At 34.5% G+C, this 24561-nt stretch overlaps 1 protein-coding gene across 1 annotated transcript in view; it reads left to right on the top strand.

The window, feature by feature from the left end:
• Positions 1 to 21184, top strand: part of LOC139852091 (E3 ubiquitin-protein ligase SINAT2-like) — a 116579-nt gene extending 95395 nt beyond the window's left edge. The window contains exons 2-4 of the mRNA XM_071841314.1: positions 19756 to 19847; positions 20356 to 20679; positions 20785 to 21184. Coding sequence (XP_071697415.1) covers positions 19827 to 19847; positions 20356 to 20679; positions 20785 to 21102 — 663 coding nt within the window. The 5' untranslated portion in view covers positions 19756 to 19826 and the 3' untranslated portion in view covers positions 21103 to 21184. The remainder of the gene's footprint in view (positions 1 to 19755; positions 19848 to 20355; positions 20680 to 20784) is intronic.
• The last annotated feature ends 3377 nt before the right edge of the window (positions 21185 to 24561 follow it).

Raw genomic sequence — 24561 nt, 5'->3', positions numbered from 1 at the left:
AGTCGTTAGATGTAAATGTTGTTTTGAAACCTTTAGGTTAACGATCTTGTTAAATGTTGTTAACCCATTGTTTATTATATCTAAAGAGATGTTAAATTATTACATTATCATGATATTATGATATATTAATATATCTTAGTATGAAATATATACAGTTAAATGTTGTTACAACGATAATCGTTACATATATGTCTCGTTTCGAAATCATTAAGTTAGTAGTCTTGTTTTTACATATGTAGTTCATTGTTAATACACTTAATGACATGTTTACTTATCATTTATCATGATTAAACATAGTGTATCAATATCTTAATATGATTCATATGTATTTAGTAAGACGTTATTATGACGATAATCGTTATATATATCGTTTCGAGTTTCTTAATTCAATAAACTCAATTTTATGTATATAACTCATTGTTAAAATGCCCAATTAGATACTTACTTATCATAATATCATTTTAACTATATATATAATCATATATATGTCATCATATAGTTTTTACAATTTTTAACGTTCGTGAATCACCGGTCAACTTGGGTGATCAATTGTCTATATGAAACCTATTTCAATTAATCAAGTCTTAACAAGTTTGATTGCTTAACATGTTGGAAACATTTAATCATGCAAATATAGTTTTCATTTAATATATAATCATGGAAAAGTTCGGGTCACTACAGTACCTACCCGTTAAATAAATTTCGTCCCGAAATTTTAAGTTGTAGAAGGTGTTGACGAATCTTCTGGAAATAGGTGTGGGTATTTCTTTTTCATCTGATCTTCATGCTCCCAGGTGAACTCGGGTCCTCAACAAGCATTTCATCGAACCTTAATAATTGGTATCTTGTTTTGCTTAAGTCTTTTAACCTCACGATCCATTATTTCGACGGGTTCTTCAATGAATTGAAGTTTTTCGTTGATTTGAATTTCGTCTAACAGAATAGTGAGATCTTCTTTAGCAAAATATTTCTTCAAATTCGAGACGTGAAATGTGTTATGTACAGCTGCGAGTTGTTGGGGTAACTCAAGTCGGTAAGCTACTGGTCTGACACGTTCAATACCTTGGATTTAGTTTCCCTCGTTTACCAAATCGAACAACACCTTTCCAAGGTGAAACTTTAAGCATGACCATCTCGCCAATTTAAAATTCTATATCTTTTCTTTTAATGTCAGCGTAGCTCTTTTGTCGACTTTTGGCGGTTTTCAATTGTTGTTGAATTTGGATGATCTTCTCGGTAGTTTCTTGTATTATCTCCGGACTCGTAATCTGTCTATCCCCCACTTCACTCCAACAAATCGGAGACCTGCACTTTCTACCATAAAGTGCTTCAAAGGGCGCCATCTCAATGCTTGAATGGTAGCTGTTGTTGTAGGAAAATTCTGCTAACGGTAGAGGTCGATCCCAACTGTTTCCGAAATCAATAACACATGCTCGTAGCATGTCTTCAAGCGTTTGTATCATCCTTTCACTCTGCCCATCAGTTTGTAGATGATAGGCAGTATTCATGTCTAGACGAGTTCCTAATGCTTGGTGTAATGTCTGCCAGAATCTTGAAATAAATCTGCCATCCCTATCAGAGATAATAGAGATTGGTATTCCATGTCTGGAGACGACTTCCTTCAAATACAGTCGTGCTAACTTCTCCATCTTGTCATCTTCTCTAATTGGCAGGAAGTATGCTGATTTGGTGAGATGATCAACTATTACCCAAATAGTATCAAAACCACTTGCAGTCCTTGGCAATTTAGTGATGAAATCCATGGTAATGTTTTCTCATTTCCATTCCGGGATTTCGGGTTGTTGAAGTAGACCTGATGGTTTCTGATGCTCTGTTTTGACCTTAGAACACGTCAAACATTCCCCTACGTATTTAGTAACATCGGCTTTCATACATGGCTACCAAAAATATTTCTTGAGATCCTTGTACATCTTCCCCATTCCAGGATGTATTGAGTATCTGGTTTTATGAGCTTCTCTAAGTACCATTTCTCTCATATCTCCAAATTTTGGTACCCAAATTCTTTCAGCCCTATACCGGGTTTCGTCTTCCCGAATATTAAGATGCTTCTCCGATCCTTTGGGTATTTTATCCTTTAAATTTCCCTCTTTTAAAACTCTTTGTTGCACCTCCTTTATTTGAGTAGTAAGGTTAGTGTGAATCATTATATTCATAGCTTTTACTCGAATGGGTTCTCTGTCCTTTCTGCTCAAGGCATCGGCTACCACATTTGCCTTCCCCGGGTGGTAACGAATCTCAAAGTCGTAATCATTCAACAATTCAATCCACCTACGCTGCCTCATATTCAGTTGTTTCTGATTAAATATGTGTTGAAGACTTTTGTGGTCGGTATATATAATACTTTTGACCCCATATAAGTAGTGCCTCCAAGTCTTTAATGCAAAAACAACCGCGTCTATAATTCTGTTCGTGAATCTTCAATTGTCTAGACGCATAAGCAATTACTTTCGTTCGTTGCATTAATACACAACCGAGACCTTACTTTGAGGCGTCACAATATATCACAAAATCATCATTCCCTTCAGGTAATGAAAATATAGGTGCCATAGTTAACTTTTTCTTCAATAACTGAAACGCTTTCTCTTGTTCATCCTTCCATTCAAATTTCTTCCCTTTATGCGTTAATGCAGTCAAGGGTTTTGCTATTCTGGAAAAGTCTTGGATGAACCTTCTGTAGTAACCAGCTAGTCCTAAAAATTGGCGTATGTGTTTCAGAGTTTTCGGGGTTTTCCACTTTTCAACGGTTTCAATCTTTGCTGGATCCACCTGAATACCTTCTTTGTTCACTATGTGACCGAGGAATTGAACTTCTTCCAACCAAAATGCACACTTTGAAAACTTAGCGTACAGTTTTTCTTTTCTCAGCAACTCTAGCACTTTTCTCAAATGTTCTTCGTGCTCTTGATCATTCTTCGAGTAAATAAGTATGTCATCGATGAAAACAATGACAAACTTGTCAAGATATGGCCCACACACTCGGTTCATGAGGTCCATGAACATAGCTGGTGCGTTAGTCAATCCAAACGGCATAACCATAAACTCGTAATGACCGTAACGCGTCCTAAAAGCAGTCTTTGGAATATCATCCTCCTTCACCCGCATTTGATGATATCCAGAACGTAAATCGATCTTCGAATAAATAGACGAGCCTTGTAGTTGATCAAATAAGTCTTCGATTCTCGGTAGTGGGTAGCGGTTCTTGATGGTAAGTTTGTTCAACTCTCGGTAGTCGATACACAACCTGAATGTACCATCTTTCTTCTTGACAAACAAAACAGGAGCTCCCCATGGTGATGTGCTTGGTCGAATGAAACCACGCTCTAAAAGTTCTTGTAACTGACTTTGTAATTCTTTCATTTCGCTGAGTGCGAGTCTGTATGGAGCACGAGCTATTGGTGCAGCTCCTGGTACAAGGTCTATTTGAAATTCAATGGATCGATATGGGGGTAATCCCGGTAATTCTTTCGGAAATACATCGGGAAATTCTTTTGCTACGGGAACATCACTGATGTTCTTTTCTTCAGGTTTAACTTCCTTGATGTGTGCTAGAATGACGTAACAACCTTTTCTTATTAGTTTTTGCTCCTTCAAACTACTAATAAGATTTAATTTCGCGTTGTTCTTTTCTCCGTACACCATTAAAGGTTTTCCTTTTTCACGCATAATGCGAATCGCATTTTTATAACAAACGACCTCTGCTCTCACCTTTTTCAACCAGTCCATGCCAATTATTACATCAAAACTCCCTAACTCGACTGGTATTAAATCAATTTTAAATGTTCCATCCCCCAGTTTAATTTCTCTCTCCCGACATATATTATCTGCTGAAATTAATTTACCGTTTGCTAATTCGAGTAAAAATTTACTATCCAAAGGCGTCAATGGGCAACTTAATTTAGCACAAAATTCTCTACTCATATAGCTTCTATCCGCACCCGAATCAAATAAAACATAAGAAGATTTATCGTCAATAAGAAACGTACCCGTAACAAGCTCCGGGTCTTCTTGTGCTTCTGCCGCATTAATATTGAAAACTCTTCCTCGATCCTGTCCATTAGTATTCCCCTGATTCGGGCAATTTCTTATAATGTGGCCCGGTTTTCCACATTTATAACAAACAGTGTTGGTATTACTTGTTCCGACACTATTCGTTTCGGCATTACTTGTTCCGACCATTTCTTTTACACCTGTTGCATAATGTCGTTCAAAACCCCTGATGATTTTCTTCACACCTATGACATGGCTGTTTTTGGTTTTTGTTGCCGTTGTTGTTATTGAGGTTGTTGTTGGGATTGTTATTGTTGTTGAAACAGTTGTTGTAGTTATTGTTGTTGTTGGGATGTTTGTTGTAGTTATTGTTTGGATTGCGGTTATTGTTGCGATTGTTGTTGCGGTTGTTGGGATAGTTGTTGCGATTGTGGTTGTAATTATTATTGTGGTTGTACTGGTGACTCTTGTCACCGTTTTCCTCCCACTTCCTCTTGAGTTGTTTTGTGTTGGCTTCTTCGGCCACCTGCTCTTTAATTCTTCCTTCAATCTGATTTATGAGTTTATGAGCCATTCGACTTGCCTTCTGTATAGAAGCGGGCTCGTGTGAACTCACATCTTCTTGAATCCTTACTGGTAACCCTTTTACAAACGCGTCGATCTTCTCTTCTTCATCATCGAATGCTCCTGGACACAATAGGCACAACTCTGTGAATCGTCATTCATATGTGGTAACGTCGAACCCTTGTGTTCGTAACTCTCTAAGTTCTGCCTTGAGTTTATTGACTTCGTTTCTAGGACGGTACTGCTCGATCATCAATTGCTTGAATGCCGACCACGGTAGTGCGTAAGCAGCATTTTGTCCTACCTGTTCAAGATAGGTGTTCCACCACGTTAACGCAGTACTTGTGAAGGTATGCGTAGCGTACTTAACTTTGTCTTCTTCAGTACACTTACTTATGGCAAATACCGATTCGACTTTCTCGGTCCACCTTTTCAATCCAATTGGTCCTTCGGTTCCATCAAATTCCAAAGGTTTGCAGGAAGTGAATTCTTTGTAGGAGCATCCTACACGATTTCTTGCGCCGTTAGCTACATTGCTAGATTCATAGTTATTGTTGGTATGTAGCGCAGCCTGTACTGCGGCTATGTTTGCAGCAAGAAAGGTATGAAATTCCTCTTCGCTCATATTCATGGTGTGTCAAGTAGTCGGTGCCATTTCCTTCAAAATAGCCAACTGAATCGAGTTAATCATACAGAATATTAAGAGTAGTCAATAGTATTTCGTAGCATAATATGAACTCATTTATAAAAGCTTTTTCTTCATATTAGCATTATATAAGTTTAAATTCGGGTACTACCTACACGTTAAGTTCATACTTAGTAGCTAATATACAATTCAACTACTAAAATTTCATATGAAAAACTGATTATAATAATATATCACATACAAATATTCTTCAAACTTACAACTTCGCTATATTACATATAACATGAAATATAGTACACTATGATACATGATAGTTTTGAAGATAAATCTAGTTAATACGCAAGTTGTTCAGCAAAGGAAATAAAGACACGTAATTCATAAGTCCAGAAACAAGTCATGTATTCTGGTTTTACTAAGACGACTTCCCATCCTTGGTCATGTGGAAAATAACTGTTATGACCATTGGCTAGGCAGCATGTTGTAATGTCATCAAAAGGACGAGGGTTTCGTAATGTCCAACAGCCCCGTAATAATCTAAAAACCTTGTTTCTCACCCCAACTACTGAATCCGTCACTTGTGGGAAGGTCTTATTTAAAAGCTGCAAACCGATGTTCTTTTTCTCACTTTGGTAAGAAGCGAACATCACTAACCCGTAAGCATAACATGCTTCTTTATGTTGCATGTTAGAAGCTCTTTCTAATTCACGAAATCCTATGTTGGGATATGTTGAGTCAAAATAGGTTCTTAACCCGTAGCGTAAAATTGCATTTGGGTTCCCACATTAACGCTTTAAAGAAAACACGGCGTAACTTATGGTCTCCCCAATGTGATATACCCCACCTATCAAAGGAAAGTCTTTTATAAACAAAGGTATTTCTGGAAAGTCTTTCAAATGTTTGACAAGTTAATTTTGCCATAATTAATTGTGCTGATGAATTCTGACCGACTCTAGACAAGATTTCCTCAATCATATCCTCTGGTAGATCTTCTAAAATATTCGGTTGTCTACCCTTAACGTCCATTTTGTTTTTATACTGTAAAATATACAAGGATTAGATTCGTAAAAGATAATTAACAAACAATACAAGAAATTTTTACATAGAACATAAAAGTACAAGCACACTACAATACATATAATACACAACATGATTACAACCCTCTAATCTGAATCACTGGTTTCTTCTTCTTCGGACTTGGTTCGTTTTCCTAATTTTACAGGAATATATGATGTTCCTCTAATACGAGCCGTCGTTTTTCACAATGGTATAGAAAAACCTGGTGGTTTAGAGGTTCCCGAGTCATTGTTACATTTTAGGAAATACGGATGTTGTCGATACATATAAAGTTCATCGGGGTTGGAATCGGGTTTCTCTATTTTTATACCTTTCCCCTTATTATTTTCTTTCGCTTTATTAAATTGGGTCGAGATAATTTCTATAACATCATCGGAATCCTCATCGGGATCCGATTCATCGGAAAATTGGTAATCTTCCCAATATTTTGCTTCCTCGGCGGAAACACCATTGACCATTATTAACTTTGGTCCTTTGGTTGAGGATTTTATTTTATTTAATCGATTTACTATAGGTATCAATATTTCTTCCTCCAGAACCTCTTCTTCTGGTTCCTCCTCTTCCGATTCCTCCTCTTCTGGTTCCTCTTCTTCCGATTCCTCCTCTTCTGGTTCCTCTTATTCCGGTTCCTCTTCGGGAATTTGTGAATCTTCCCAAAATATATTTGACTCTTCATTATTATTAGGTGAATCAATGGGATTTACACAATATCAAACACGTTAAGAGATTAATATATCACATAATATTTACATGTTAATAATATATAGTTTCCAACAAAAAATGTTAAGCAATCGTTTTTGAAGAAAAATACAGTCGAAGTTCAGACTCACTAATGCTTCCTAACAAACTCGGTAAGACACACTAATGCAATTTTCTGGTTCTCTAAGACCAACGCTCGGATACCAACTGAAATGTCCCGTTCATATTGATTATAAACGTTCCATATTAATTGATTTCGTCGCGAGGTTTTGACCTCTATATGAGACGTTTTTCAAAGAATGCATTCATTTTTAAAACAACCATAACCTTTATTTTATCTATAAAGGTTTAAAAAGCATTACGTAGATTATCAAATAATGATAATCTAAAATATACCGTTTACACACGACCATTACATAATGGTTTACAATAAGAATATATTACATCAAAAATAAGTTTCTTGAATGCAGTTTTTACATAATATCATACAAGCATGGACTCCAAATCTTGTCCTTATTTTAGTATGCAATAGCGGAAGCTCTTAATAATCACCTGAGAATAAACATGCTTAAAACGTCAACAAAAATGTTAGTGAGTTATAGGTTTAACCTATATATTATCAAATCATAATAATAAACCACAAGATTTTATATTTCAATATACATCCCATACATAGAGATAAAAATCATTCACATGGTGAACATCTGGTAACCGACATTAACAAGATGCATATAAGAATATCCCCTATCATTCCGGAAAATCCTTCGGACATGATAAAAACGAATTCGAAGTACTAAAGCATCCGGTACTTTGAATGGGGTTCGTTAGGCCCAATAGATCTATCTTTAGGATTCGCGTCAATTAGTAGATCGGTTTACTAATTCTTAGGTTACCAAGCAAAAGGGGCATATTCGGCTTCGATCATTCACCCATATAATGTAGTTTATTTACTTATGTCTATTTCGTAAAACATTTATAAAACTGCATGTATTCTCATCCCAAAATATTAGATTTTAAAAGTGGGACAATAACTCGCTTTCACAGATTTTTACTTCGTCGGGAAGTAAGACTTGGCCACTGGTCGATTCACGAACCTATAACAAATATGTACATATATATCAAAGTATGTTCAAAATATATTTACAACATTTTTAATACGTTTTAATGTTTTAAGTTTATTAAGTCAGCTGTCCTCGTTAGTAACCTACAACTAGTTGCTCACAATTAGATGTACAGAAATAAATCGATATATATTATCTTGAATCAATCCACTACCCAGTGTATACACGTCTCAGGCTAGATCACAACTCAAAGTATATATATTTTTAGAATCAACCTCAACCCTGTATAGCTAACTCCAACATTACTGCATATAGAGTGTCTATGGTTGTTTCAAATAATATATATACATGGGTCGATATGATATGTCATTTAAAAAACTATGTAATATAGGTTATATATTGTGAATTAATATCAATCAAAATATAAATTTATTTTAAACAAATAAATAGTGTAATATGGAGCTGATATGTGGCAGTGTAAAATATGGAGTTGACATGTGGCAGAATTTAATCAGAAGTTGACACGTAGAATTATCTTCACACGCTTTATATAATGTATAGATAGATAAATAGATAAATAAATAGATATATAGAAGTTGTTACAGTATAATGTTATTAAAATATTATTACTGTATGATTTATGAATATGAATGGAACAAATAGTCAAATAGTGTTTTATGTTTATCAGTCTGTGAATATTATATATACTAGAGTATCTAAGTATCACAGTAGTATATAGTACTACTAATGAAAGATCGCAAGGGACATTTGTAGTAAAATGTAACATTTTTTTTGTTAACTTTTGTACTGAAAAGTTAGAAACGTTCATTATTGATTAAATTTGGGAGACTTGATATATTTTAAAATTATTTGGGAGACTTCACCACTGCTAGGTTTAAGAGTAATAACTGTGTTTAAGATAAAAAGGATGTTAGTTGTTCTTCTGTGAGATAAAAACGCCAAGTCAAACTTTTTATAGCATTGGTGTTTTTATTGTTTGTTTGGCCTTGTAGTCTAAATTTACAACCCTGTAGCGGCCCGAGTTATCCCTTTAAGTTCAAAAACATCTATTCAGTAGAGTAGTTGTAATAGGACTCTGATTGGTTGTATATAATTAAATTTTACTTTAATAAATTAATTAAAATTAAATATTAAATATAATTATAATATGATAATGATATATGCATACAAGTTATTCGTGGTTGAAAAAAGAGCAAATATATATAGAAAACGGAAATCAGGTTCTACGTTTACTAGAAAAGGTACGAAATATTCTGCTTCTTCTTTTTCATGTGAAGTGCGCATGTATATTCTACATATACTTATAATTATGATTATGTATTTCGTTAGTCATCGATCCTGGTTAGGGTTTAAGCACGTGTTAGGTTTTTTCTTTTGAAACAAAAAATAAATAATTAATATATTAGTGTATTATTTTAAAAATTGGCGTTTTTTCTTGGTTCCAACTTCCAACATGTATTTGATTAGGTTATTGTGTTTCGAATCTTTACTTTGTTATGTGTATATCTGTAATTATTATTTTCTGTTCCAATTTCTGTAAATTATATCCATGTTCCACTATTAATTTATCCCAAAAGTTTGTTTTACACATTGTTTGATAGGCAAAGGAACAAATCTCAAACGGAACGTTGAATATTGGCAACGGCAAGAAGATAAGGTTTTTCCCTTGTATCTATCGAAGGTCTCCCGAAAATGCGAAAATCTGGTGGTAATGGGGAAAACAATCGAAAATAAATCGAGGGTTTCTGTTGGGAAAGTTAATCTGATGAGTCAAAGTATTTTGCAGATTTTAGAGTCTGATGATGTTAGAGTCTGAGGAGCAGATGATGTTAGAGTCTGAAGTTTTCAAAAGTCAACTGCCGAATGATTTCTTGTTGATAAAGCCATTTGAAGATTCTGGAAGATCTCTTTTATATTTAGAAGATATATGATGATGCGTTTTTGTGTTTATCTTCCAGAATTAATCTCCTTAAGTTTAGCTTTGATCCTTGTATATCTTTTCCTATTTTGTAGAGTAGTTTGTTAAGAAACCAAATCTGGAAGATTTGGTTCTTCTTGTATAAATACACGTTTATGTTTGCAGTTTTCATATATATATCAAAAACACGATTGTGCTTAATATATTATTGGTTTTCTTCTAATTCGTGTTCTCTTAATTTTCTGCACTTTAATTCCTATTGTTTGTGTGAAATTAAGAGTCTGGTGTTCATAGTTGAATTACTGTGAACTAATAACTGGTATCAGAGCGGGTAAGGTGTAAATCCGTCAAAGGTAATCTTTAAAACGATCTATTTTTCATCTTTGAAGAAATCAAGATGTCTACCAGTACAATTGTTACTCCAGTCATGGCTGGAAAAGGTGTGCCGATTTTTGATGGCACAGACTTTGCAACATGGAAGCTAAAAGTTCTATGGTTTCTTGGATCTGTTCATGAAGATGCAGAAACTGTCCTTACCACAGGACCCATTACACCAGGTCAAATGGTCGATGCTGTTCCTGGATCAGATACTGTTGCTGCACAACCTGCTTATTTTCGTTCAACTCCAAGAGAAAGATGGACAGAAGCAGAAGCTATAAAGTTTAAGCTTGACAGCAAAATAAGAAGTATTATTGGTAATGCTGTCACTGTTCCTATTCTCAGGAAAATTAGTCATGCCAAGACTGCTAAAGCTATGTGGGATCTTTTACTTAATGATTATGAAGGAGTCACAGTTGTTAAGACTCAAAAGAGAAAGAATCTGATCAGATGCTATGAAAACTTTGCTGCTGAGCCTAAAGAATCCTTAAGTGATCTCCACTCAAGGTTTCAGGTTTTGATAAATGATCTTGAAAGTGTTGGTATAGAAAAGACACAACAAGTTTTGTGTCAAAAGTTCATTGAATTACTACCTTCAAACTTTGAATCGGTTATTACTTCTATGGTAATAAGTGAGAAGATTGAAGGGTATGAGCTAAGTGAGTTGTTTGGTATTCTATCAAATTTTGAAGAAACACAGTTGAAGAACAAGATCAATGTTAAGAAGGTTGCTAAAGATCCAGAGGCAGCTTTGGTGGCTACTACAAAGAAGAACAAACAGTTGTTCTCCAGTTACTCTAGTAAGGTTGAATCTGAGGATGATGAAACTTCTGATGATAGTGAATCTGAAGAAGATGAGGAAGATGATGATCTGGAGGCCCAGATAGCTCTTTTGGCTCAGAGAGTTGAGCAAAGAAAGTTTGGTTTTAAGAAGGGTAAAGGTAAGAGTTCATTTGATCCAAAGAAAGCTAAGTGTTTCAAGTGTGGTAAGATAGGGCATATAGCTGCTGATTGCTGGTCTAAGGTTGAAGGAGGTTCAGATTCCTACAAGTCTGTTGACAAAGCAAGAAAGTACAAGTTGAAGTACAAGAAATTAAAGAATGAAGCTGAGAAGGCAAAGGGTAAAGAACAGGAGAAGGCTTTGTATACTGAAACATGGGAGGATGAAGATTCATCATCAGATGATGAGGAAGACAAGTGTTTTATGGCTTTAACTGAAATGGTTGGTGGATCCAGTAATTTTGAAGAGGATCTGAAGGCTATTGAGAAGATGGATATGGATAGTTCTTGTAATAAAATTTCTGCCTATAAGGTACAAAACTTTGTGAACTATTTTGATAATGAAAAAGTGAGAATGTTTCAGTACTTGTTGCTTGACTTTAAGTGGTGTTTAGAAGACATTGATAGGTTAAGAACACAAATCTTTGATCTTAAACAGTCAATTATGGAAAAAGATGCTGAAATTAAAGGATTAAAATCGTGTGAGGCTGAATTAGACACTTATAAAATGGCATATGCTGAAGAAACTAAAAGATTAAATACAGAATTAGGAAGATCAATTAAAAGGTCAAAACATTATGAGTCAATTTGTAGATCTTGGTGTGTATCTTCTAAAAAGAATTCTGATGCTATTGCCAAACAAATTCCAGATGATGTTAAGGCTATATTAGGTGAAAACTACATATTAGACAATAATGTGGAAGCTGATCCTAATAGATTTAAACCTGATATTTTACCAGATACTTTTGTAAAGTTTGATGGTGATAAAAAGATTTTGACAAATGCTTTTGTAAAATCATTAGATCCTGTTGAGCCTTTAGACATCATTGTACTTGAGAGCAGAGATCCTTTAGAGTCTGAAATTTTGTTACCATCAGACTCTAACTGGTCAGAAAGTAAAAGTCAATCAGAGTCTGAACTTGAGAAATCTTCAGACTCTAACAGTTTAGATTTGAAAATTAAAAGTGAATGTTCTGACCAGGAGTCTATCACCCATGAGTCAAGTTGCAAGGACATATCTGATTTATCTTCTGTTACTAGTACCAGTCCAGATTCTAAAAGGTCAAAAAGAAAGTCAAAGTCCAAACAGACTAAGACTATTCGAAAACTTAAAAAGGAAATTTCAAAACTTAATAATGTAATCAAAAGTAAAGAGAAATCTCCTGTTAAGAGTACATGTTGTCTTCCAAAGAGAATTGAAAAGTGTTGGAAACCCAAAGTCTGTGAAAGTGAAAGTGTTTTGAAATCTGTTAAAGACAAGTTGATCTGGATTGGTAACAAAGCTTTTGTATGGAGAGTAAAAGATTCTCCTATTGAACCCACTGAAAAGTGGGTTCCCTCCAAGAATTAATTGTGTAGTTGTTTGTGTCTTGTGTAGCAGGGTAGTAAGTGGTATCTGGATAGTGGCTGCTCAAGACATATGACTGGATGCAAAGAACATCTTGTAGAGTTTGTAGAAGAGAAGGGTCCTCCTGTGAGATATGGTGATAATTCTGTTGCAAAGACAGTTGGTTATGGTACTGTGAAAGCTGGTAGTGTTACTTTGATGAAAGTTGCCTTAGTTGAAGGGTTGATGCATAATCTGCTAAGTGTTAGTCAAATTGCTGATGAAGACTGTGAAATAAGAATCAGAAAGAAAGCTGGTATTATTTATGATCCAAAAGGTAGGCCAACACTTGTGGCCTGGAGACATCAGAATGTGTATGTATTGGATCTGAATTCTGTTAATTCTGGTATTGAGACATGTTTGTATTCTCAGACTGTAAATGAGCTAAATTGGCTGTGGCATAAAAGACTTTCTCATCTTAATTTTAAGAATATAAATGAGCTGTCTAAGAAGAAATTGGTGAGAGGTCTTCCACAGCAACCCTTTAAGAAAGATAAGCCATGTTCTGCTTGTATTATGGGTAAACAAACCAAAACCAAGTTTCCTTCAAAAACCCTGGCTACCATTTGTGATCCACTTCACATGCTTCATATGGATCTGTTTGGTCCAATGAATACTAGTAGTTTGGGTGGAAAAAGGTATACTCTTGTGATTGTTGATGAGTATTCCAGATTTACTTGGGTTATTTTCTTGGCTGCAAAGAGTGATGCTCCTGAAGAAATCATCAGGTTGATCAAAAGAGAGCAGGTTCAAAAGGGTATTCTTGTTAAACAGTTAAGAAGTGATCATGGTACTGAGTTCAAAAATGTTACTTTAATTGATTTTTGTGAAGAATCTGGAATTGGTCAAAACTTCTCTGCTGTAAGAACTCCTCAACAGAATGGAGTTGCTGAAAGAAGAAACAGAACCCTTATTGAAGCAGCTAGAACTATGCTATGTCAATCGAATGTAGCTTTAAGGTTCTGGGCTGAAGCTGTAAACACAGCATGTTACACTCAAAATAGGTCACTGATTGTGAAGAAACATGGTAAAACTCCTTATGAGTTATATCACAAAAAGGTGCCTACTATTCATTATTTTCAAGTTTTTGGGTGTAAGTGCTACATTTTAAATCAAAGAGATCAGCTTGATAAGATGAAGCCAAAGTCTGATGAAGGTATTTTTATGGGATATTCTTCTGTATCTAAAGCTTATAGAGTTTACAATCAGAGGAGAATGAAGATTGAAGAATCTATCAATGTTTCTTTTGATGAAAGCTCCTTAGAAATGGATCAATCATCCAATTCTGAGAATTCTGCACTTGAAGAAATGTCTAAGTTAATTTCAGAGAACATTGTTCAGACTCTGGATTCAGAGTCTGAGTCTGATGAACAGTGGTCAGACTCTAAAAATATTATTGCTGAAGGTGTTCATACAGAAGAATCTACACAAGAAGAAGAGATTGTTGTTAATCAAGAGAGTGGCCAATCATCAGATACCACCTCAGATCCCATTGTACCTATCAGAAGATCTTCAAGAAGCATAGTTCATCCAAAGCATCTTGATGATTATGTTGTGGATACTACAGGGTTACCCAAGACTAGTTCTTCTAATCAGGCTGCTGTGTCTGAATCTGCCATAGCTAATTTCTGTTTGTTTTCAAGTTTTCTTTCACTTATTGAGCCTAAGAAGATTGATGAGGCACTAGGTGATGATGACTGGAATGAGGCTATGACTGAAGAACTTACAGAGTTTGAAAGGAATGAAGTATGGGAATTGGTTCCAAAGCCTGATGATAAAACTATCATTGGCACAAAATGGGTATTCAGGAACAAGGTGGATAAAGATGGTATTGTTATCAGAAATAAGGCAAGGTTGGTTGCTCAAGGGTACAGGCAAGAAGAAGGGATAGATTATGATGAGACTTTTGCTCCTGTGGCTAGAATTGAAGCTATCAGATTGTTTTTGTCTCATGCTGCTCACAAAGGGTTTAAGGTATCTCAAATGGATGTGAAGAGTGCTTTCTTGAATGGAGTTTTGCAAGAAGAGGTGTATGTGAAACAACCTCCTGGTTATGTAAGTAAGAAATTTCCAAAACATGTTTACAAATTGAAAAAGGCATTGTATGGTCTGAAGCAAGCTCCAAGAGCCTGGTATGATACCTTGTCAACATTTCTTCTAGAAAATAATTTTTCCAGAGGAGCTATTGACAAGACTTTGTTTGTCAAAAAGGACAAAGGTGATGTGCTACTTGTTCAAATTTATGTAGATGACATTATATTTGGGTCTACTAATCCTAACTTGGGAAAATGGTTTTCTGATATTATGTCAAAAGAGTATAGAATGAGTAATTTGTGTACATTAAACTATTTTCTTGGGTTGCAAATAAAACAAAGTTCTGAGGGTATTTTTATAAACCAGAGTAACTATATTGCTAACATGTTAGACAAATATGGTTTCAAAAATTGTTCTTCTATAAGAACACCAATGAGCATTTCTGAAAAACTTGATAAGGATGAGTCTGGTAAACCCACTTGTCAATCAACCTATAGAGGTTTGATTGGATCTTTGTTATACTTAACTGCAAGTAGACCTGATATAATGTTTGCTACATGTCTTTGTGCACGTTACCAATCTGACCCTAAGGAGTCTCATTACAAAGCTGTGAAAAGGATTTTTAGGTACTTAAAAGGTACCCCTAACCTGGGTCTTTGGTATCCCAAAGACTCAGGGTTTGATCTAATTGGTTACACAGATGCAGACTATGCAGGTTGCAAGTTAGACAGGAAAAGCACTTCTGGTGGATGTCAATTGTTAGGTGGAAAACTGGTTAGCTGGTCTAGTAAGAAGCAAAACTCTGTTGCTACTTCTACAGCAGAAGCTGAATATGTTGCTGCAGGAAGCTGCTGTGCTCAATTACTTTGGATGCAACATCAACTTTTGGATTTTGGGTTGACATTGTCCAACACTCCAATCATGTGTGACAATGAGAGTGCAATTGCTATTACTGAGAATCCAGTGTTTCACTCAAGAACAAAGCACATTGAAATCAGACATCATTTTATAAGGGATTGTGTTGAAAAGGGCAAAGTGTATTTGAAGCATATTGGTACAAAGGATCAATTGGCAGATATTTTTACTAAGGCACTTAATGAAGAAAGGCATTTTTATCTTCTTGGACAACTTGGAATGTTAAATCCATCTAGTGAAATGTTGTCTAGTGATGACTCTTCCGGAGTCTGATGTTTTAATGAGTCTGGATGAGGTAATGCTATTTCAGAGTCTGAGATGGTGTGACTCTGGTGTATTTTTGATGTAATTTTGTGTAAATTATTTTCTATCTTGAGTCAAATAAAGTTTTTTTTTTTTTTCTTGTTCTGTTTTAGGTAAGTTTATTTTTTCTTTATTCTATTTCTTATAATAAAAGGGTCAAAACTGTAACTTTTTGAGGAGGTAAATGGTAAAATTTTTGGCGGTGTCAGAATTATTTAATAGGGTTTAAATTTTAAATTTTTTTGTCAAATCAGTCGATCATCTCAAAACCCTCATCTGTTTTTCGAAATTCTCTTGCGATTACAATGGCGAACATGAAATTCATCCCTTTTGTTCTGGAACCAACTGAAAGGATGCATCGAGCAAAGGATTTTAGAGGTAATAAGGAGGTACAGGTATCGGTGAACAATAGGGTAGCTTGTGGTAGAATTCCAGAAGGGTTTGCTAATGAGGGATATGAGGAATTGATGCTGTTTATGAGGAATCATCCTTTGAAGGATGCCTTCTTTAAGACAACGGTGATGTATCCTGAGATGCTGGCTGAGTTCTGGTACACTTGTAATGGGAACAGAGAAGCAAGGTCAATTACTGGTACTTACAGGAATGGTAACAACACCTTAACAATTACTGAAAATCATTTAAGGGCTGCTTTAAACCTTCCTTTTAATGAGAATTTTGTTCGAACAGCAGCAAAATCTGCTGTACGAAATTGTTTTAACCTAGTTGGTCAGCCCTTAACCAATTCTAGTGTCAAAATCAGTATGTTCAGTCCAAGGTGGATGTTTCTATTGTCAAATATAATCAGAAGTTTGAGTTTTAAATGTGGGAGTCTAACTGAAATAAATGATTTTGAGGCTCATATTTTTGATGCCATGGTAACAGGGAGAAATATAGACTTTGCACGTCTGTATTTTAATGAACTCTTAGTGCTTACTGAAAAACCTTTAAGAGATCACAATGTGCCATTCATAAGATTTATGAGTCTAATGTTTGAACAAGCAATGACACCAATTTTGTACAATGGTTTGCAAACTTTTAATGTCTATGAGTACAGGTATTTACCTGAATGCAGTGTCAAAATGTTTCATAGGCACATTGATGATGGTCAAGAAGTCCCTCTTACAGCTGCTATGATGCATTGGGTCAATTTGGGCCGTGCAGACCAACCTGCAGATCCTGAGCAATCAGAATCTGAAGGGGCATCTTCTTCAGGATCTGAGCAATCAGAATCTGAAGAAGGTCACAACAATGGTCAACAACATTCAACAGAATCTGAACATTCAGTTTCTACCCCCCCAATTACTCCACCCCATATTGTCAATCAAACAGAGCAGGCTGAAGATATGGTTGAAGAAACACCACTTCAATCTAACCCATCTTCACCCACTGCTACTGAGCAAATATCTTCATCAAACAACCTTATGAACTCACCAGTTCATACAGAGAATACCACCATACTTGAACCCTTAGATGATTCAGCACCTGTGAATTCACCATTACAATTCACTAGGCAAGATGGTGCTAGTACTGTTTCTTCACCTCTGCTAGAGGTTGTTGCAAGCAGTGCTTTGACCTTAACCAAACCTGATAGGTTAGTTAACTTGGATACCCACATTACAGTTACTGATGCAACCCCCTCAGTTAACTTACAAACAGAGGTCCCAATCCTGGACTCATCAAACCAAATTCAACAACCTACTGAAATGGCCAAACCTACTTCTACCTCAGACTTAAGTCTGTCACTACCTTTCCAGAGCATGTCATCCTTACACACTCTTGCACAGGCTGCCAATGCCACACTCATGTCACAGGGTGTGGTACAGGCCTCAACACCTTCTTTATCCAAGGATTGCTTTTCTTCACAACAGGAAAGTCATGAGGATATACCAACCATACCCACATCTATTGACACTGCAGGTCAGACTGGGGCACCAGTTGAATTGGTTGGCTTGAATAAGGCTTTGACTAATTTGACTAAGAAGTTTGATGACAAACTATCTGTTGTGCAGTCTGATCTTTCTAAAAACTTTAATAATAATTTTGTTTCAAAATCAGAGTTGATGGAGGTGAGGAGGTTGGTTGGGGAGTTGCAGGGTGGTGCTGGTAATTCAAATTCTGTGGTGATGTTTAATGACAGGTTGGATGTATTGGAAAAGAAAGTTGATGGGGTAGAAAGTTGTTTTACAGGGTTTGCTTCTGATTTGGTTACTTTAAAAAATCAACAAGCTGAAATCTGGGAAATCATATCTTCTCTTCAGGTGGATGATGTCAAAAAGGGGGAGAAAAGAAAGAGAGTTGATGATGCAGAGGTTGCTGGTGATAAGAATAAGAGAGCTGCTGTTGAGGGGGAGAATCAAATTGAGGGGGAGCACATTGTTGTTGATGAGGTTGTGGTTTCAGAAAATGTGGTTGAGAATGTTACTGTTGGTGATGAAATTGTTGCTGGTGGTGTTAAGGATAAGGGTAAAAATGTTGCAGCTGTTGGTGAGATGATTGCAGAATCTGCTGGTGATATTTCTGAAAATCCTGCGGTCTTGAATGATCTGAGAGCTAAGTTGAATAAAAGGTTTAGATTTAGAAGGTATGAAGGAGAAGTGTTGAAGGTTGAAATTGATAGGACTGAGTATGATGGAGTGTGTTTGTTTCTGACTTTATCTCATGCTTCTGATAAAAGATTAAGGGTGAAGTTGAATCAAATATTGAGGTTAGGATTTTGTGAATGGAGAGGAATTGCATTTGGTTTGAGAGGTTGTGAAGGTGACAGGGTGATTTTAAGTGAGGTGTTTAAGAGGATTTTTATGTTTGTGCATCTGGTGTTTGAAGAAGGGTTTATTAGTTTGAAGGATTATGAAGTTTTCTGTGAAGCCTTTAATTTGAGAAAGAAAGAAAGAAGGGTCAAGAGGATAGTTGATACATATGCTGTTCCTGAACATATGGAGTTTATAGATGATTTTTATGTTGAGTATTTGGATGCATTGCTGGTTAAAACTTCTAATGGAAGGAGAATGTTGATTAGAGTGGATCAGTTTGAGGATGCTAATATTGAGCTGCTATTAAGTTTGATGACAAGGTGTGAATCTCTGCAGACCTTACCTTTTCGAAGAAAGTTGTTGATGCACTTGTACAGCAAGATCAGTATGATGAAGAAGATCTCACACATGAAGCATAAGTGCAAGCTGATTGAAAGAGAGGTCAAGAAGTTGATGGGTTAGTAGCTTGAATTGTTTTGACATCATCAGATAGGGGGAGATTGTTGGGAAAGTTAATCTGATGAGTCAAAGTATTTTGCAGATTTTAGAGTCTGATGATGTTAGAGTCTGAGGAGCAGATGATGTTAGAGTCTGAAGTTTTCAAAAGTCAACTGCCGAATGATTTCTTGTTGATAAAGCCATTTGAAGATTCTGGAAGATCTCTTTTATATTTAGAAGATATATGATGATGCGTTTTTGTGTTTATCTTCCAGAATTAATCTCCTTAAGTTTAGCTTTGATCCTTGTATATCTTTTCCTATTTTGTAGAGTAGTTTGTTAAGAAACCAAATCTGGAAGATTTGGTTCTTCTTGTATAAATACACGTTTATGTTTGCAGTTTTCATATATATATCAAAAACACGATTGTGCTTAATATATTATTGGTTTTCTTCTAATTCGTGTTCTCTTAATTTTCTGCACTTTAATTCCTATTGTTTGTGTGAAATTAAGAGTCTGGTGTTCATAGTTGAATTACTGTGAACTAATAGTTTCACAAGAAAGTGAGAAACATCAATTGGTTTTAGACAATGTATACGAGCTTCTTGAATGTCCTGTCTGCACTGAATTTATGTCCTCGCCGATTCGCCAGGTATATATGTTGCAGGGTGCTCTCGTTAATTTTATGAGCATGTTCAATAAATATAAATAAAATAATAAAAATGATCTTTTATATAAAAAGGTTTTTAATATAAAAAGGTTTTTCACTAACCAGTTATATTGGGTATTTTATTTTGACATATTTAAATTCTTAATAAATAAATTGAACTATGTATATGTATGTAATGTTAGACGATATTTTTTGAGCCCTTTTGGATATTAGGCCACTTTGCAGGCCTCAATCTGCGGCTCTGATATGTTGCTAGTATATACGAGTATCTTTTTAATTGCAACCGCTCATGAAATGCTGCAAATTGTAATTAAATGTAATTTTCGTACATGTAGATGCATTTATCGTTGGTACGTACATGGAACATAATTCCTAATACGAGTGATTACTAACATGATCCAAATATAACAATATGTCTTGAATAATTGTGTTTGGTTTCTTCATATTATGCACTTATAATAATGATGTTATTAAAATTTATTTCATGTAGTGCCCAAATGGCCACACCTTTTGCCCAATGTGTATAACCCGATTGAAAAGTTGTTGCCCAGTATGCCGTCTCAAAATAGGTAGCATAAGGTGCTTAGCTTTGGAGAAAGTAGCAGAACCATTGAGTTTATCGAAACCATATGAACTTGCCTATGATTGTCCTTACTCTGGCTCTAAATGCTCGATCAAAGGCAGCATTACACGACTTGTAACGCATCTTAAGGATGATCATAATGTTGACAACTTTGACATGTCACGTGGATCTGTGTTCGAATATAGTTATGTTCAACTACAAGAGAAGGATAATGTTAAAGGGATGTTGCTTGTAAGTTACAAAGTCATGTTACTAGTTAAATTAACCTATAAACATAACTCCTAAATGTTCATGTATTTCTTAAACCTCTAAACATTTTATTGAAATATTGTTTAGGTATGTAACCGCTACAGCGATCATTTTTGTTATCAATTTGAAGATTTTCTTCTAGGTGCGGTTCCGTGCTACATAGCATTTATACGATTCATGGGAGAGGACACAGAAGCAAAGAGATTTAGCTACTCTTTAGAAATCAGTGGAAATGGTCGGAGATTGACATGGGAAGGGGTCGTGAGGAGTATTCGTGACAGTAACAACGAAATTTGCGACAGTCTAGATGGATTAGTAATTCCAAGGAACTTAGTTAAGCTGTTTTCAGATAGGGAAGAGCAACAAATCAAGTTAGAGGTAAGAGCATGTATACAGAGAAAATAGTGAGTTTATTATACGAGGACAATCAAACTAGTTACTAGTTTATAAGTATAATAGACTTTAGACCCGCGTATACACACGGGGTTCGTGAATCGTGATTATATTCATGTTTACAAAATGAGAGTTTCTATATCAATTTTTAAAGTTTGCATCTATATCTATCTATCTATAGTTTCTATTAAAATTCTAAAATGATGATTTCATTATTAGACTATTTCCTTTGTTAAGAAAAAATCAAAAATAAAAAGAAAAAAATCTAAGCCATCTTGATAATGTCATTAACATTAATTAAATATTTTATTATTTATTTAGGGTTTTTATCATATATAGCATTCTTAACTTAATAATAACATATTTACCCAATTAAACATAATTATATCATATTAGCCCATTTTAAACATATAAACTCATCATATTTACTCATTTATTCAATCTTAATGTGATACGTATTTATGCCCTAATTTTTTTAGCTGCAATTATTCATGCTTGCTTTTTTTTCTTCTCCGAGTTATGTACTATGATATTAACTACCATAATCGATACATGTTAATCATCTACTTCTCCTCAATGGTATAAAGCTATTATAAGGTGAGAATACATAATGTGATCACTATTAATTATCTTTATATATCTTTAGCTGACTGAATTTTTTTTATTGTTGTTAATTTCTTTTAATTGATAGGCTACAGATACTATAAATCACGTTTCGTAAAAAAATTGATATGTATATCTAACTAATTACAATTGTTTACTTCTTTTGCTCACATCACAAGTAGCACTTCAGTTATTGTTTTGACCAACAATATGATGAGATAACAATACTGATTTACATACATATACAACGATATTACTACAATAATGAAAATGATAATGATCCACCTTTCTATTTTTTGTTGTCACATTTCAAGTATCTACTTGATATTTCAATCAATCAGAAGAGGTTATTCTGGAGAGAGAGAAGATTTCTGATCGGTGGAGAATGAAGCTAATGGAATTTCCTAAAACTTTGTGCAAAAAATAACCGGATACTTGTAGTCGGACGGAGGGAGTATTATTACATTATTATTATTATTATTCAAATATAGGTTTTCTTTACGGGATTAATTACGTTACATATGTATGCGAAATACATGTCTCAATAAAATGTTGTAATGTAAATTTTATGATAAGAAAAATAATAATTGTGATCAAAATTGAAAGTAAGTGGTGGGAGAATAAATGTAGTTCATTTATTCTGACTAAGTTAAGTATATCAATATGTTTGTAAAAACAATGACAAGTTTCTTAGTTAGAATATGTGGTTCCACGTGTCATTAAACTATATGACTTTAGCATTTACGTTCACTTAATACATAAAAAACATCGTTAAACTATTTTATTTAACCAAACCCGTGATTCCACGGGTCATTTCACTAGTATAGTCATATAACTCTAAAATGATGATGTCATCATTAGGTTAATTACTCTTTAATTTTTATAGTGATGATGTCATAATTATATATTAATTTAATTAAAAAATTATACGAAATCTTTTAAAAAAGGAAATACTAATCTCTCCTAAATTGTAATTTTAATTTTTTGAAAAAATTTAAAAGGCATTTATTATTATTACTAATAATTATTATTATTATTAAAAATATAAATACTCAACTTTGAGCGAACTTTATTATTATTATTTACTTTTCATATAATAATTATAATTATAATTATAATTATTATATTATTAATATTCAAATATGGATTTTTTTTACGAAATTACTTACGTTATATATGTACGCGAAAATACATGTCTCTATATATTTGTAAAAACAACGTCAAGTTTCTTAGTCAAACGGGTCATTAAAATAAATGACTTTATGATTTACATTTACTTAATACCTAAAACATGTTACTAAATTGTTTCGTTTAAACAAATGCGTGATTTCACGAGTCATTTCACTAGTATTTATTTAAAATGTTAGGACTTCCTTATCCAAATTACTACATTGTATGCATAAAGTTTTTTTGTTTTTTTTTGATTACATATCCCTATTGGTCTATATATACATTAAATTCACTACTAGAAAAATGATTATTCGCAACGACACCTTTCCAGACGACATATGTCGTCCGGGAAAGTCGGCTACACGACAAAAAAATCTGCTTTTCTACCTCGCTTTTTCCTGAAATGTTGACCAACTTTCACGGACAACCACATGTCTTCCGGAAAGGTGACTGTCAGATAAAATGGCTCCAAAAAAATTGACTGCAAAATTTTGGCGTGGTTTTCTTTCCGGACGACATGTCATCCAGGAAAGCTTTCCGAACGACATTGTGAGCTGATTTTTTTTTGTATGTAATTATACACCTTTTTTGTGTATTTATACACCTACACACCATTATTAAACTCATAAACACAAAATTTATTAAAATTCTCAACTTAAAAATGTTAACGATTTTACCGATTGTCGTCTCATTTGACGTGTATTACTGATGGTGTGATGCTATGCATAACTTTTACCCTCTAAATTTATTTATGATTCAAACACTAACAATTAAGCACACACAACTAACGAGCACTTAAAACCCGGTTATTATAGTACTTTAATGCAAGTATTCTTATCAAGTTCGTCCCAAGGGAGTGGTCATAGTCAAGTGTTTGAAACTATCGATTGTCCTAGGGTTTGTTTGATTGGGGATTTTGATTGATATTAACTAACAACTAAAACGTGTTCGATTAAACAAACTTAAACTAAACAAGTAAACTAGTAGCAAGAAACAAGTAGCAAAGTATTAAGACTTAAATCAAATTAACTAAGAAGTGTTCACCTATCTAATCATCTCTATGCTTGGCTTGCCCCGTTTTGCCTATTTTGTTGTCTTAAAAGCTGTTGAACTATTAAATATTTAGCATCACTACTAAACCTCAAATCAAATGACACTCTGCGAATTCACATAAGCATTGTATTCTAAGATCGAGTTAAGCATGATTTGGTCATTAAGATTGAGCTTGGGTTGAAATCACTTAAAACCCCCAACTATCGAAATCACTTAAGATAATCGGCACTACTATGTTGACTAAAGGCCAATTGAAAACCAACCTAGATCAAGAACACAATCACTAGCGATTTCCTAGTTAGTTGTCTAGATCACCTAAGGTGTTGAAGCACACATTGATTCACTTCTCAAATCACTAAGAGAGCTACTCAACATATGTAATCAAAGTCAAGCCTAAAACGAACTCATAGCAATAGATCTTTAGCTAACTCAACAACACATGATCATGTAATTCATTCAAACAACAATATTCAATTGATTTGGGGTAAACACTAGCGTTAGAGATTCATAGATAAGCAAACACAGAGGATTTAGCCAATCATGGCTAAGATTAAGCTAATAATAATCAAAGAAACAATAATAATCATCATCTTCAAGTTATTACAAGTAATCAATGCAAAATATGTAAAGTAAAGTAAAGATTAC

This window comes from Rutidosis leptorrhynchoides, chromosome 6 (genome assembly GCF_046630445.1).
Source record: "Rutidosis leptorrhynchoides isolate AG116_Rl617_1_P2 chromosome 6, CSIRO_AGI_Rlap_v1, whole genome shotgun sequence".
Taxonomy (NCBI): domain Eukaryota; kingdom Viridiplantae; phylum Streptophyta; class Magnoliopsida; order Asterales; family Asteraceae; genus Rutidosis; species Rutidosis leptorrhynchoides.
Note: the sequence above shows the minus strand (reverse complement) of the source record. Positions and strands in the feature narration are given on the sequence as shown.